This window comes from Echinops telfairi, unplaced genomic scaffold, assembly GCF_000313985.2.
Source record: "Echinops telfairi isolate 266 unplaced genomic scaffold, ASM31398v2 ScPeMD7_7465;HRSCAF=8503, whole genome shotgun sequence".
Classification (NCBI taxonomy): Eukaryota; Metazoa; Chordata; class Mammalia; order Afrosoricida; family Tenrecidae; genus Echinops; species Echinops telfairi.
In genome coordinates this window covers 4686333-4702879 of record NW_022111365.1, presented here as the reverse complement: position 1 = coordinate 4702879, position 16547 = coordinate 4686333, and the positions used below count along the sequence as shown (strand labels likewise).

Here is a 16547-nt window from a genome sequence, read left to right as displayed (position 1 = left end):
GCCACTCACCACCACTCAGTGCCAACTGGTCTGCTATATGAGTTATTCCCTGGAGGTTATACGATCTCTTCCCTTGCCCTCTTATATCACTCTTCTTTTTTGCTTATTTTGACATGTGTTTTGGCTTAGTTTTGACTTGTTTTAGTAGCTCTAGGGAATGCGTACACGTGATAAAATGCCTCATCAGCTGTGGCGGGGATGTCAGTTCCCTCACCCACATCCTCAGTGCCTTCTCGAGATCGTCTTTGCATAGTGGACAGTGCATGTGCATTGTCAGCGCCTCATTCCCAATGGAGACAGCCAGCCAGAGACAAGGATGGCGAGACTTCAGCGTACATGCTTTGGACGTGTCGGGAGAGATGATGAGTCCCCAGAAAAGGACCTCCTGCTTGGTACAGGAGTGGGGCAGCGAAAAAGAGGCAGGCCCCGAGGCATTGGACTGACACCGGGGCTCAAGCACAGGAACAACTGTGAGGCTGGTGCTGGACCGAGCATGTTTCCTTCTGTGCTGCGCAGAACTGACTGGTGGCACCTAACAATAACAGCAGCATTTGACGTGACTTTGTTCTGAGCTCTCAGACTAAACAGTGTTTCGAACCCTTCCGTGGAGTCGTTCCTGAGATGGAGCTCTGGCTCTCCCAAGCCCTGGCCCTGCCCGCTCTGGTCCCTTGGCAGAAAGTTTATGTTGTCTGGCCTTGTCAAAAGTACTTCGGCGGTGAGGGGTGGGCCACCTGGGCCTGCTGCCTGCCTGGCTCTCTGCAGACTGTGACTGGGGGCTGGGCGCCTTCTGGCTGTGCCTGAGAGCAGAGCAGGAGCCCCACACCACCCCGCTCCCCTGCCTGCTAGCCCCAGGACCCATGGTGTCCGTCCCATGCCAGTGAAGCAGAAAGTGTCGCATGTGAGATTCGTCAGCAGTTGTCATCTGAAACAAACGTCACTTTTGTGAGTGGGTCCTGTGACAATGGCACACAGAAGGACGGGGAACACACTCGTCCATCCACAGGCACACGTACACACACACCACCACCACACTACCCCTCCCCTCCCCACCCCGAGGCAAGGGCTGCTCTTATTTCCCGACTTCTCCCTGGACCCCACGCAGTAAGCGTGGAACTGCCCCCACACAGGCTGTGAGAAGGAAGAGTTCAGAAGGTACTGGGTGGGCCCAGCTCAGCCCTGGGTTGGGCGGTTCCCAGTGGGCTCATTGGCAGCAGACTGGGGCAGAGAGCCCAGCCTCTTCAAACCCTGGCAGGAAAGAATGTCTGTGGCATGCTGAGGCCGGAGCACACACAGTTGGACATCAGGGAATCAGATGGAAACACTCATTCCCATCCGTGTTTAAAACCAGGGGCCCTTGATTGGTCGGGTGACTCATGCATGGCCCCCAAGTTACTTACATGAAGAAGCTGACTGCTGGCTGTCTGGGGCCTCCCTGCTGGCAGAAGGTCCAGGGCTGCAGGCAGGGTGTTGCTGAAGTCCCTGGAGCCCTGCTTGAGGCCTGCTTCCCATATGGGCATGACAACCCCGGCAAGGCCAGGGCCTTGGGGGGGGGGGGGTCTTTGGGGAGGGTGTCTCATGGGCCAAGGACGGGTCGTTTGCTCTCTGGCACACTAGCTTGTTGACTCTGGCTCTTTGCACTGTTTTGACCTCCAGGTTCTCAGCCAGGCTGTTTGCAGAAAGGGCAGCCCGTGAACCCACTGTGAGAGAGAGGGTTCATTGCCTTGGTGTGTTCAGTGCTGAGCGGGCCCCAGCGGCCTTTCCATGCTCAGCCCTTCCACACCCCACAGGCCTTTACTGCAGGCTCCAGAGCCACCTGTTCGCTCCCTAGATGGGCAGCCGTCATTGTCCAGCGCGGCTAGAATGCTGGAAGTGGGTGACGTGAAAACAGGAATTTATTTTCTTCCTCTGCTGCTGGCTGTCAGTCCACACCAGGGTTGGGGTCCTCTCAGTAGCCCTGGGAATTCCTTGGTTCCTTGTAGGGATCCCTGGCAGCTCAAAAGCGTTGGGCTGCTGCCTGCATCTGCGTGGTCCGCAGCTGAGGCCCCTCACTGTTGCTCTGAAGGCGTGTCTAGTCCTATAAAGATCGAGTCCTGGGAACCCCAGGAGCAGCCCTGCCGCATCTCAACAGGGTCACTCTGTCTGTTGTCATTAACAACTAAGAAACCAGGTTATCGCGTTTCTGACAGTTATACAATCGGGCAGTGCTGACAAACAAAAGTAGAAGTCGTGTGCTACTCACACAAACAGGGTGCACCCACGGGTAAGGGCTAGAGTTCCAGCATAGCTTCGGGCCTCAGCCTGTGCTTTCTTGCCTCGGAACCTTGCCTTCAGCACCCCCCTCCGGCCCTTTGCCCTCTCTCCAAACCCAGGCCCCTGCCTTCTCTTCTGAGCCCCTTTCCTTGCCCGCCCGAGGTGGGTAGTCTTCTCTCCTCCCTCCTCTATGTTGTTTGCATGCCTGCCATTGGGGACCTTGAAGCACGTTTCCCACTCCACGTAGAGTTGCCCTTAGCTCGTTCTTGAGCCTCTGCGTTAGTCCGGGTAGAATAAGAGAACCAAATCCAGGGAGACTTGTGTATAAGAAAGAGCTTTATATAAAAGAGTAATTTTATATTGAGAAACAGCCCAGTCCAGAAAACAGCCGAGTCCAGATCAAGTCCGTAAGTCCAATATTAGCCCATATGTCCAATAGTCCATAAATTCCTCTTTAGACTCATGCAGTAATGCTGAATGCAGGAAGATCACAGGCCAGTGCGTGGAAAGACTTGTGGATCCAGTGGCGGTAGAGGCATCTCAGCACTGACATGGGTCTCTACATGGCTCCTCCAACTCCAGGGCTCTGGCTACATCAGCGTAGCTCCATCAGGCTCATTATTGTCAGGAATGTCTTGCATGGAGTGAGTGTCCCGCCTCCAGGGAGCTATTTATCTCCTTAATCCCTCTAAATGAGGTCATCAAACTGCAACCTGATTGACAGGCTAAACCCCACCCCTTCGCTCTAAATCTCAAATTGATAACAGATTATGTAACTACCACAACCTCTCTGCCCATAAGTCTCCACCACGTGCCGTCATGTGCAGGAAGATTAAGCAGAAGTTCTAGTTCTGTTCCTTAGCCTCGCCCTCTCACTGTGGCATGGGCACTGCTGCCAGGCATCTTGGGGCCCCTGGCATGGGGGCCTCTGCAGCGCTGTGCTCTATAGCTTGCCGAGCCTGGCCCTCCCTCGTTTCTCTACCTAGCTCGATGACCTGTACCTGATTGCCATCTGCCACCGCCGAGGCATCAAGTCACTGCGGGACCTCACTCCAGAGCACCTGCCTCTGCTTAGGAACATCCTCCGGGAGGGTCAGGTGAGTGACCTTGGTGGGACCCAAGCCTGGGGAATTGCACTCAGATTCCAGGATGTTCCCTGGGCCTCTTTCTCCGTCCTTCTCTGAAGTCATCCTGAGAAAGGCTGCTCTCTTCACGTGCCGGTTACCGGGACCCTCCATAAAGGCCCTTCCAGTTGGCGAGCAAGGCCCTCCGTCGTCTGCCCTCTCTCCAAACCCAGGCCCCAGCCACCTCCTTCAGTTGCCTTTCCTTACCTCACAGGCGCCATCACCACTAGGGGCGTGTGGACGCTGAGTTTGCCTCCCTGCCTTTCCCTGCAGATCCCCCAGCCCCTGGACCCCTTCTCGTCTCCTCCATCCCACAGTCCAGCGCCCTGGCCCCTCCCTGCGACTCTCAGGGTGGTTTCCTCTCTGGCTTCTAACCATAGGCTACCTGCCCCTCTCATCACAACCACATCTGTCTTCCGTTAATGTGTGTACCACATGAATGGGGGATTCCATTCTCTGAGTCTCCCATTGGTTCATGGCCTTTGTAAAGTCCCCTGGCATACCTGTGGTGTCTCATCACCTCATCTAGACTGAGGGCTAAGACCAGATTCTTGGGTACCTGGAGTTCTGTGGTACTTTCTGTCTGGGTGAAAACAGGGGAACTAAACGGAGTTGTGGGTGGGAAAGTATAGGAGAAGGGAGTCTTGGGATGTGGTCCTACTCTGACCTTTCAACTTGGCTAGCAAATTTTCCTTGGGCCAGCCCCTCGCCCCTCTGGGCCTCAGTGTGTGTATCAGTCTCACTGCTGACCCTGCTCACCTGTGGGCTTGATTCCCGGCCCTTTTCTCACCCTACAACCTTTCAAGATGCTGCCTCTGAGTGACCAGGACCAGCTGCCACAGGGGTGCCCCACAAGAGGGGAGGTGAACCTCTCCCTCTTGACAGCTGCTGTGCCCAGGCTTTACTGCAGACCCAGGGAACAGGCATCGGCTGGCCTTGGTTCCCACCCTGGGCCTGGGCCCTCACCCCTCTCCCACCTCCTCCCTGCAGCTATCCACTCCCCCTGCATGCCACACCATCCGTTGTCTCTCTGGCTGCCTCTGTCTTTTACATGTAGCTTTTTTTCCCTTTTTTTAAAAATCATGACATTGGCCCTAGATCCCATGGATGGCAGAACACCCTGTCACCCCTCTCGGGAGAGGTGGACCAATCCTGGCAGCTCAGGCATCTTCACCCTGTAGCAGACAGCCTTGTGGGAGGCTTTGGTGGAGAACATGCTTCTAGGGTGAATTCTGAGCTCCCTGAGCCTCTCGTCTCTCTGTTCTCCTGACCTCCGGGATTTGCTCACAGTGGAAACCAGCGTCTGCCTTCCCTTTGTGCCCAGCCTGGGGCAACAGGGCCCGAGGAAATGCTTTCCTCCTGCTTCTGCTTCCCGACATCTGTCCGGCAGTCCTGGGTGGGACAAAAGGAACACACTTGCTGTGAACCAAAAGGCTGAAGATTTGAGTCCACCCAGAGGCACCTCAGAAGCAAGGTCTGGCGATCTGCTTCCCAAAGGTCACCCAGTCACCGAGAACCCTGTGGACTTCAGTTCTACTCTTAACACTCTTTGGCCAGGAGTCAGGGTCCTCTGTTTGCAACTGGTGTTTAGATGTTTTCAAGGTATCCTCTCCCCATGAGCCCCTCCTTTCCTCCATGGCCCTGGCTCAGCCCCTTTGCCAGTGTCTCCAAGCTCTACCTGGTTCCCACCTGCTTAGTACGCCTGGTGGAGCAGTGAGCCCAGTGCTGGGCTGCGAACCACAAAACTGGCACCAAACTAAAACACCAGAAGGGGTTTCAGAAACCTAACACAGCATGGCTGAGTCAGCATCCAAGTGGTGGCAGGGGGTTGGCCTGGGCTTCCATCCAGGGGGAGGATAGTCCACACCGGGGCCCCTAGTCAAGGAGCACATGCTGCGGCCCCTGCGCTTGTAGTCCTCCAGGGGAAGGCAGGGCCAAACACAATGGACCCAGTGCCTGGGGGCCTCCTAACAGGTGTGCATTCAAATCCATGGTAACCCATGTGTGCCAAGGATGGCTCCATGTGATTTCCAAGGCTGGGGCTCTTCAGAATCTGCCCACCTGGCCAGGCGCCTCTGGGTGAGCTGAACTGCCAGCTGTTTGCCGTGGGAGCCACACAGCTTCCTGGGGGCGTGCCCATCCAGGATACGCTGGAAGGGCATGGCCCAGCACAATCACCCTTTTACTTGTTTTCCAGTTTTATTGGCACATATGAGTAATTCACACCTCACATAATAGTTCAGTCACATTAAGGAGTTATACAATCGTCTCCACAATCCGTTCTAGAACATTGGCATCATTCTTGTACTCATCTTTGTTAGCTCCCCATTTCCCCCTCCTCCCCTGCCACACCTCACGGAACCATTAATCCAGCTATTGTCTCTCTAGATTTACCTATCTGGGATTTCAAATCTAGAAAAACAGTGGTGGGGGTGGTAAAAGAGCGCTGATGTCAAGGAGTTCAAGAAGGAAAAGCATGTCTTGAATCCGATAGTGGTAGCAGTTGTACAGTACTGCTTGAGGTGATTGAACTATGGGATGACATGTCTGTATTATGATGGTTTGAGGGGGGGCATTCAAAACAAAACAAAAAACTAACAACAGCAACAAAGTAGAACAGATTGAAAACCTCAATCAAAAAGGAAGCAGAAAATACTAAAAACTAGAACAAGTTTAAAAGGGATCATCACTCTCAAACTCATTGTCATGGAGTCAGTACTGACTGGCAGCCACACCCTGTGGGTCTCTGAGAGACTGTAACTGTTTAAGGGAGTAGAAAGCCCAGTGTTTCTTCCAAGGAGCTGCTGGTGGCTTCGACCTACCGACCATGAGGATCGCAGCCCAACTCGTAACCACTATGCCACCAGGGCTCCTAACATGGATCCTAAGGGATATCAAATGGTGTAAGGTGTGAAACTCTAGCCTAAGTGCATCTGTAGTAATGTACTTTCCAGTGCCCTCTGCATGGAGTGAGCCTGTTCTCACCTCTAAACTGACCGTTCTCTGTGCCCATCCCTTCCTCCCTAGGAAGCCATCCTACAGCGCTACCAGGTGGCCGGGGACCGCCTCCGGGTGTACTTGCACTACCTGCCCTCCTACTACCACCTGCACGTGCATTTCACCGCGCTGGGCTTTGAGGCCCCCGGCTCAGGGGTGGAGAGGGCGCATCTGCTGGCAGAAGTGATTGAAAACCTGGAATGTGACCCAAAGCACTATCAGGAACGCACCCTCACCTTTGCCCTCAGGACCGAGGACCCCCTGCTCCAGCTGTTGCAGGCGGCCCAGGGGCGCTGAGTGGACTTAGGAGTTGTCCGGGGAGCATAGAGGAGGGGGCTGGGGTGGGGGCAGGGAAGCAGCCTTTGTTTCACTTTGTGAAAATTTTTTAAAATGTGTTTCGTACTAGCTTATTCCTACGATTCGAATAAAGCATTGGGGCCGCTAGGTGTGGACTGATTCTTCCAGGGAAGTGAATGGTGCGGGCAGAGCCCGGAGGAAAGCCTTCGTGGTGGAGCGGGGAAGTCCTGGGTGGTTTCGCTGACGTGGGATGACTGCCCCACGCACACTCGGGGGTTCTGAATCCCTAAGGTCACACTGTCCTTTGCTGATTTCGTTTCCCTTCATCGACTGTGCTGCTTCTTGTTTGCATGCCTTCCTGTTCTGCCCGTGCAGACACCCTCCTTCCCATTTTCTGCACCTCCCATGTGTCCGGAAGTTCCCCCCCAACTACCAAGTCAGAAACCTTTAGCTAGCTGGTTTTCACAGTGTTTTGGCTGCTCCTTTCCCTTTCTCGCATCTGTGGGAGGCCACGCCCCCCACGTGTGAGTCATCCTTCTCAATAAACTTGTTGACGAGGATGGAGGGCTGATGTCTGGAAGTGGGAGGGTTTAATAAGAATCAGATGATGCATGCTCTGCCTGCGCCACTGTTATTTAGGCAGCCAGCTCCTATCCTTGAATTCGTTATCTAGGCAGGAAGACAAAACAAATTCCCAGGGAGCAGCCTGGAGAGCACGCACAAGACCCTCTGTCCACGGGCCAGAATGATAAGGCTGGGGCGGGGCGCTCCGCTTCCAGGAATGGTCAGGCCCCGGGTCCTTGGCCGCAGAACGTGGAGCCCAGGGCAGAGCTCTCAGTGGCCTGTTAGGGAACTGTCAGGGGGTGACCTGGAAAAGACAACTCCTACCCTGTCTCCAGCAGAGCAGGGACACGGCAGACATATGGAACGAGGGTAGCTGGAGGGAGTCTACTCAAGGTGCCTTGGAAGAAAGTCCTGGTGGTCTACTTGCCAAAAATAAAAAATCAGTTATTAAAAACCCTGTGGAGCACAGTTCTACCCTGACCCGACTGTGGGCTTTAGATCTTTCCAGCACTGGGCGCAGATGTGTCATGCTGCCAGAGAAGGCGCTGGTCTTTGGTACTGAGCCCACATCAGACTTCGGAAGAAATAAGCCAGGCCTGGAGCATTCCCCTCCGACTCTGGTCAGTCCACTGAGGTATTGGGCACAGGGACCCACCCAGTGCACCCCCAGGACGTGGCTGGGCTGCCACCGGCCTCCCTAAGGAGAGCAAGGGGTGGAGTGTGAGGAGCCTGAAGGGGACTCAGAAGATAACCCAAAGGGGCTGCCACCGCTTCAGCGTCCACCAGGTGACCTCTGTGTACCTCCTGGATACGTGCTGGGTGATGCTCAGTGAAAGCGTCTGCCAGGCTTTGTGAATGGGTTGGATAGTGGCCCCCAAAAGATATGCTAGAGCCCTACCCCTGGTCCCTGTGAACATGGCCTTGTTTGGAAAGAGAGTCTTGGAAGAGATTCGATCTACTCAGTTACATCCTATTGGAGAAGGGTGGAACCTGATCTTAATACGAGTGTGTCCTTAGAAAGGAGAGACGAAGAGTCAGGCTGCCACAACCCAATGAGTGCCTGGATCTCCCCAGTCCTGAGAGACTCGGGGAGAGACCTCAGAGAGAGTGTGGTCCTGCCAACACCCCAGCTCCAGAACTGGGAGAAAATACGTTTGAGTCCCTGCCCAGTGTGTGCTACTTTGTTGCAGCCGATACAAAACTCCCGAACACTCTGGTGAACTGAAGCTCGGGAGTGGATTGTAAGGGCTCCTACTCACAGAAGTAGCTGGGGGCAGCTCCTTCATCCTGTACCACCCCCAGGATTATTGTGCACTGGACCATGTGGTCCCTTGCATCCTCATTGCTTGGTTTGGGGAAGTAGATTCCCAACCCTTCCTAGTCCGTCCTAGTCAAGCTGCGCTGAGACCTGGTCAGCAGTACACTTGCACACAATCCTCTACTGACAGGCAGGTCAGTGGTGGCAGCACAGGACATCTATTGGCCAAGAATCAAACCTGGGTCTCCCATAGGAGAGGTGAGAATTCTGCCGCTGAGCCACCATGCCTCTTCCTACAGGTGATTGGTGGGGGTGGCAGGTGGATTACAATTCACAGTGACCCTCATGTTCAACAGAACATGGGGGGGGTGGGAGGAGCTGATCCGAAGGGCTCAATAGAAACTAAATGTCCAGAAAAGAACGATGGCAACATATGTACAAATATGCCTGATACAACTGATGTATGGATTGTAATAAGTTGTAAGAGCCCCCCAATAAAATGTTATTTTAATTTAAAAAAGACAAAAACAGAACATTGGGACATCTTAAAAATCATTATGCTGCAGCCACTATGATAGTCCATCTCATTGATCTGCTTCCAAACGTCATGTCCTCCGGATAACATGTCCAAAGTACATGAGACGAAGTCACAACACCCCGAGTTCTCAAGAGCATTGTAGCTGTGTAGCTCCCAAGACACACTTGTCCTCTCTTCTGGCAGCCCGTGCTGCACATACTCAATATTGTTCGCCAACGCCATAATCCAGAGGCCTCCATTCGCATGGCCCAGGGACTGGGTCGGCCGTACCTCAGTCCTGAACGTGACATGTTTAACGTTCACATATCTGTCGTTCACAGCGGAATTCCACACCAATATGTTCTTTGACTTCTCGCCTGCGTCTTCCCTCAACGTTGATTACAGACCCAAGTGAAATGAAGTCCTTGACCACGCCAGTCTTTCCTCCATCACGGTGTTGCTTGTGGGCACAATTGTGAGGATTTCTGTTCTCTTTGCACTGAGGTGTGAGCCACACTGAAAGCTGTAGCTTTTGATACAGTCCTCAGTCCAGTACGTGCTTCAGGTCCTCTTCACGCTGAACAAACAAGGGTGCGTCATCTGCACACGGAAGGTTGTTAATGAGCCTTCCTCTAATGCATAGTCTTCATGGAGTCCAGCTCCACAGATCATTTGCTCAGCGTAGGGATTGGATCAGTATGGTGAAAGGATACAAGCCAGACGCACACCTTTCCTGATTTTAAGCCATGCAGTAGCCCCTTGTTCTGAATTCCCATTCTTCACAATGTTATACTCCAAACAGCCTTTGCATGGTCAGTAAACACAGGTAAACAAACATCTTTCTGCTATTTTCTTGACTTCGAGTCAAGATCCATCTGATGTCAGCAATGATAAGCCTCATTCCATATCTTCTTTTGAATCCAGTTGGAATTTCTGACAGTTCCCTGAACAATGTATTGCTGCAGCCATTTTAAAATTATCTTCAGCAAAACTTTACGTGCATGTATTAATATTGTTTGATGATTTCCACATTCTGTTGGGTCCCCTTTCTTTGGAATGGCACAAATAAGGTTACTTTCCAATCAGTTAGCCAGGTAGCTGTCTTCCAAATTTCTTGGCAAAGACTTGTGGGCCTCCCGCACTGCTTCAGTTTGTTGAAACATTTCGAGTGGTATTCTGCAAATTCTAGGAACCTTGTTTTGCCAATGCCCGCAGTGCAGCTTGGACTTCTACTTTACATAACATTGGCTCTTGATCATATATTACCTCTTGAAATGGTCCAATGTTGGCCCATTCTTTTGGATACAGTAACTGTGCACTCCTTGAACCCTTTTGTAACATTTCCTACACCTTGTGATTTTCTGCTGCTATCGTTGTTAGGAGCTGTCGAGTCAGCTCCGACTCATGGCCCCCCTGACGTACAACAGAATGAAGCACTGTCTGGGCCTGTGCCAGCTCCACAATCGTTCTGTGTGAGCCACTGTGTCATTCCATCTTGTCAAGGGCCTTCGCTTTGCTGCCCCTCTCCTTGATGATGCTTGGTAACTGCCCACAGAATCCTTCAGCATTACAACAGGAGGATTGACGTTTTCTCTCTTTTTTTCAGCGTGCAAAATGCCAAACAACCACATTCTCCCTTTTGGCTTTCCAGCGCTAGGTCTGGCACACTTCGTTTGAATGCTTTCCTTTGCCTTCCCAAGCTGACCTTTGACATTTTCCGTCCAGTTCTCTTGCCTTCATCACCTCTTCCATCTGCTTTGGCTTCTCTACATCCCAGCGCCAGTTTCAGAGTCCCTTGCGACACCCATTTTGGTATCTCCTTGTCTTTTGCTTTCTTCAGCTCACCTGGTCTCGGGTCATTCGTGTTCAGTATGTCCAGCTGTTCTGGAGACAGAAGGTCTCTCGATCCGGGTGGGGGCTAGTCATGGTTGTGGTTTGGTGGTCTTGATTTCTTAAAGAGTTTTACAGGCGCTTCATGCACATAGCACACAAGTTCAGTCACACCCAGAGGAGCTGTGCAGTCTTCACCACAGTAAACTTTAGAACATTGTCTTTTCCGGGTTCTCACTGTTCATGCATTCTTTTCAGCTGTGGCAAAAACATACTCAGCAAAGCATCCTCCAATTCCACAACTTCTACGTGTGTCATTCAGTGCCATTGACTGTACTCTTCCTGTTGTACACTGTTATTGATACCCCTTTCCAAACGGTCCCACCACTATTCAAGTGAACTCCACGCCTATGGTTTTGTCTTCATTTTCTGCAGCTTCAACTTGAACTTGTACACAAGTGATCGCTGGCGTGGTCTGTATTGAGCCCCTGACCTTATTCTGACGGGTCATTTTGAGCCAATCCAGAGTCTCTTTCTACAGATGTAGTTGCGTTTGATTCTTGTGTATTCCAGCTAATGAGGTCTATGTGTACAGTGGGAATTTTGTTTCAAAGGGATATTTGCCATTAGGAAGTCATTGGTCTTGTAAAAACCAATCTTGCAATCATTAGCACCTTTTCTATCACCAAAGCCTTATTTTCCAACTACCGATCCTCTTTCTTTTCAACTTGGAAACCTTCCCATCATCAGTTTGGGCATCTTGATTGCATGTTTAATTCATTTCAGACTGTATTTAAAACAAAGCAAAACCTCTCTGCCATTGAGTCAATGCCAACTCAGAGCTCTCCTGCAGGACAGAGTCGAACTGCCCCTCGAACTTCCAAGACTGGGAAGTCTTTATGGAAGTAGAAGGTCTCGTCTGTTTCCAGCATCAGACTGTGGACGTGTTAGAAATCTTCAATTTCTTCATCTTTGCCTTTAGTGGTTGGTGACTAAATTTGGTTTTCCTTGTAGGCATATAGATATTGTTATCACCAGCAACACTGTACTTCAAGATAGCTGTTGAAATGTCCTTTTGATGCCGAATGGAACATCAGTTCTCTTCGGTTTGTCACACCTGGCAAAACAGACCATGTGACGTTAGATTCAGAATGGCTAATATCCGTGCGTGTCAGCTCACTAAAGTCTAGAATATTGATCTTTATGCATTCATTGTATTTTTGATGACTTCTAGTTTTCCTCGATTCATACGTCGCACATTCCAATTATTCATGGATGCTTGCAGCTGCTACTTGGCTCATTTGGAGTTTTGCCGCATCAGACACGAATGTCCCGGCAGCTTTGCTTCATCAGCATCATTAAGGCCGACTCTACTTTGAGGAGAGAGTGATTCCCCAATCCTGATCTTCATACCTTCCGACCCAAGGGCCTCATCTTCTGGCACCCTATCGGACTGTGCTTCCCTGCCCTACATAAGGTTGTCAGGGGCTAATTCCTTCTTCCTAGTTTGTCTTAGTCAGGAGGAGCCACTGAAACCTCCATCCTGGGTAACCCGGCTGGAATACCTGGTGAACCCTTCCAGCATCACAGCAACCTACAAGTCACCACAGTGTGACAAGCTGACCGGGTGAGCAGTGGTTCTTACAGGGTGGAGGGAGGGGCTGCATACACAGGTATGTTTGGTAGAGACTGTAGGTCATCAAAGCTTGACCAAAAGAAAGGCAGAATCAGCCAGTCCCAAAGGGAAGTCAGAAAGCCTTAGCTGCCCGGGTTCCCATGCTCTGACCTCCCTGGAACTGCATGTTGGGAAGGAATCCCCTGCCTCTCCAGACTTGACTCCCTGCCCTCTTGGCTGTGGCTCCCTAGCTTGCTCTGTCTCCCCAGGACAAACTGTTCCCGTTGTCCACCTCCCCACAGGCTTTTCATGTATCCTTCCATCCATCCAGTGTCTACTGACAATCTGCCATGGGCCAAGCACTAGGAGGGGGCTTTGAAAAAGCTCATAGAAACACTCCATCATCTTTTTCACTCCATGTTTTCACAGGTGTCTCGGAGCCCTCGCTCACAAGCAGTTGAGAGGGACAAAAGTCCGTGGCCTTGTAGCCACACAGCATCCCCGAGCCAGCCAGTGTTCTCATGGCACGACCAATCCTCCAAAGGGACGCAGGTCACTTCTCTTCCGAGTGGCCTGGTGGAGTAACCCAGACCCGATGATACTGGACAGGGCACCAGGGACATAGCCCTGCAAACTGTTCTGGGGAAAGACTCAGGGTTCTGCTTCCTGTCCCCAAAGGCCCCAGGAACACCATGTCCCACAAAAACATTGGTTTGTAGTGCCGGAAGCAGCTGGCCAACTGCACAGTTTGCCAGGAATTGGGGCCCATGGACTTGCTAAGGCATGCCAACCCTTGTTGCCGCCTACAACCATTCCTTTGCTGCATCTCTATCTTAGGAGAATCCTAGGACACTTGAAACGGTGTGCAGAAGAACTAGCCAGGCTAACTTGCTAGTTAAGAGGCCCATTGATTGTGCCTCTTCTGAACTCCATAATGGCGACAAACAGGGCTTTCAGTCCCCATTTCTGACCATTCATTCCAGGCCTGCCATTTCTAAGATTCCCTGTTCCTGGGCACCAAGAAGGGCCCACAGCAGCTCCTGAACCATGGGCAAGTAGAAGAGCTAGAACCTGCACTGGGTTTCATGGTTCTGAGTCTGAGGGATGCAGACTGACAGCCCCCCCTCTGCCTCACGGAGACCTTGGTGCCTTGAAAGGTTAAACACCAGCTAACTACTAGTTGGCAGTTTGAAGCCACTGAGAGGCGCCTTTGTGTGAGTTGGAGTTCACCCGATGGCAGTGGGGAGTCAGCAGGCGAGTTAGAAGCCTCTTGTTAGCAAGGCCTGGTCACAGCCCGGGAAACCCTGGAGCCGGCCCTGCTCAGTGGCACTTGGGGTTGCCAGGCGGCAGGGTCAACCCAACAAGTCTTTGCCTCATGCTGCCCTCCTCCGATCACTGAAGCAGGACTCGGCACACCACAACCTCGGGAAGCTGCCCAACCAAGAGATGTAGCTGCTGTATCTTGAATACGAGGTGATACCACCCCCCCAAAAAAAAACAATCTCCCATCAGGCTCTATATTTATTTATTTTACAAAACAACCTTATCACCTTCAAAGTACACTTAATACATTAAGCGAATCTGTGATTCCATTCTTGGAAACATTTTTCAAACTCATCTGTTTGGATGGCTGACAGCACCTCCCTTATTTTTTTTCTTCACCTCTTCTATGTCGTCAACTCGCTGTCCTTTCATGTCCCTCTTCATTCAAGGAAACAAAAAGAAGTCGCATGGAGTGAGGTCAGGTGCATGGGGAAAGAGAGGCATGCTGTGTTTTTTTGGCCAAAACTGGCACACTGAGATGGCTCCATGAGCAGGTGTACTGTTGTGGTGGTAAAACCAGTACCCCCTCTGTCACAGATCAGGCTCCCCGCCCCCCAACATTGTTACCCAATCTTTTCAGAATCTCTAAATAGAAAGTGTGATTATCAGTCTGACCTGATGGAACGAACTCCAAAGGCACTATGCCCCTGACATAAAAACAAAACAAATACAAATGAGCATTAAAAAAAAAAAGCGCATCAGTTTGGGGGGGCACCCCCTCGTATATAGCAAAGGTCTGATCCCTCACTAGCAACAGTTAAAATACTCACTGATATCCAATCCAGTCTGACTCCTAGTCCCCCTGTAAGGTGGGGAAGAACTGCCCCTGTCAGTTTCCAAACTAATTTTTCTAGGAGGAGAAAGCCTCATCTTTCTCCCATGGAGCAGCTAGTGGCTTTGAACTGCTGGCTTTCCAGTTAGTAGCCCCATGCACAGCCACTAAACCGCCAGGGCTCCTTCTATAGCAACAGCGCTACTCGTGTGTAACACGCATGCCCCGTGTCCCCATATTTTTCTAGAGCATAGTGTGCCCATCACCGTTCCCAGACACATCCTGGGGGGCTCCACAGTGGCTGTTGCCCCCCAAAGCTTGGATCCTTTATTCCTGGCTTGGTTGGAGAAGAAGTGGTGGGAGGTGTGACTGACTGCTTTGTTCTTTGATTTATTCTGTTTGAACAAGTGTCCGAGTAAAGCAAACTTGCTAAGTGTTCTATGTTCGTCAACATTCTTTCAGGAAACAGAAAAATAAATACCTTGGGAAGAGCTGGATGTTCAAGCACCACTTGGCTGGTTGGTCCCAGTTGAAAACAGATCCCCAGAGAACCAAAGAAAGATCCAGTTAGACTTAGGAGACTTTTGGCAGGACAGTCCCGATTTTTGGAAAGAATGTACGACAAGCTAGGGAACGGTCTATTTGGGCCATATAGACCAAATTTTTAATCAAGAACCCCACCCCACCCCCACCCCCACTCAATGGTGTCCCACTTTAAATCTGGTCACCCTGAATTAGACACCCACAGATGTGAGGGCTGGGATTCCAGCACATATCTTAGGGGGAACAATTCACTCCAAAACAATGTTAAAGGTGGACAAGCCTAAGTTGGTTCTTCCATTGTAATTACTGAACTGATACTGGATTCTGAAGTCCCATATGAACTACGAACTAGAGGTGAGCAAGTTTTAGCTGGTGTTAAGAAATTAAGGAGTCCAGGAGGTGCGCTGGTGAAGCGCTTGGCTGCTAACCAAGAAGGTGGGATTCTGAACCCACTCAGCAGCCCCGCAGGAGCAAAGGTGCTGCTCCCGTAAAGGTGCCATGGAGACAGTTCTGACGGCTACCCACCTACCTCGTGTACAAGTGAACGAGACACTGCTGACCCAGGCTGGCCCTCACAACCGGGGCAACCCTGGGAGACTGGTCTCTGTTCTATGGGGTGGCTACGAGGGGCACCTGGAAACAGCACCAAGAGGAGACAAAGTAGTAACCATCTCCGTTGAAAGTGTTTCAAACTCAATAAGTATCTTTGTGCATCCGTCCTGCATGTCACATTACTCCTTTTTGGATATTTAAGTCAGTCTTTGTATTCTAATTTGTCTTATTTTTAAATTTGAGGTAAAATCCACATAAAATCCACAAAATGAACCTTGACTATTTTAAAGTGTAGTTTAGTGGCAGTTAGAAATCTGCAGCATTGGACAGCTACCACCTCCACCTCCTTCCAAGACTTCTTCTCACCCCAGAGGGAACCCCACTCCCATTGAGCAGCCACCTTCATCCCTCCCTCCCTCCCAGCCCCTGGCAACCAACCACCAATCTGTTTCCACCTTGATGGATTTATCTAGTCAAGATACACGTATCACATGAACCCAACAGTATTATGACCTTTTGTGATTTGTCTTCCATAATCTTGCATCATGTTTTCAAGATTCATGCACATTGTAACATATATCAGTACTTCATCATTTTTAAAATTTTCTTTTTAAAAAAAATTCTATTGTATTTATTTTTAAATTATAACAGATATTACAAATAAACTCCAAAGCAGTTAGCAGTTCATTCCCACTAACAATATATCAGCGATAAGATTCATTCTCACCTAAACTTTTTCTTCTTTTATCATTTTTTTCCTTTTCTTTTTTTTCCCTTTAATCATTTTATTGGGGGCTCATACAACTCTTATCACAATCCACCCATCCATCCATTGTGTCAAGCACATTTGTACATTTGTTGCCATCATCATTCTCAAAACATTTGCTTTCTACTTGAGCCCTTGG

The 16547-nt window shown here is 50.7% G+C and overlaps 1 protein-coding gene across 1 annotated transcript in view; it reads left to right on the top strand.

Moving 5' to 3' along the window:
• DCPS (decapping enzyme, scavenger) overlaps positions 1-6815 on the top strand; it is a 71940-nt gene extending 65125 nt beyond the window's left edge. The window contains exons 5-6 of the mRNA XM_004714192.2: positions 3237-3347; positions 6402-6815. Of these exons, the coding sequence (XP_004714249.1) occupies positions 3237-3347; positions 6402-6668 (378 nt within the window). The 3' untranslated portion in view covers positions 6669-6815. The remainder of the gene's footprint in view (positions 1-3236; positions 3348-6401) is intronic.
• Positions 6816-16547: the final 9732 nt, after the last annotated feature.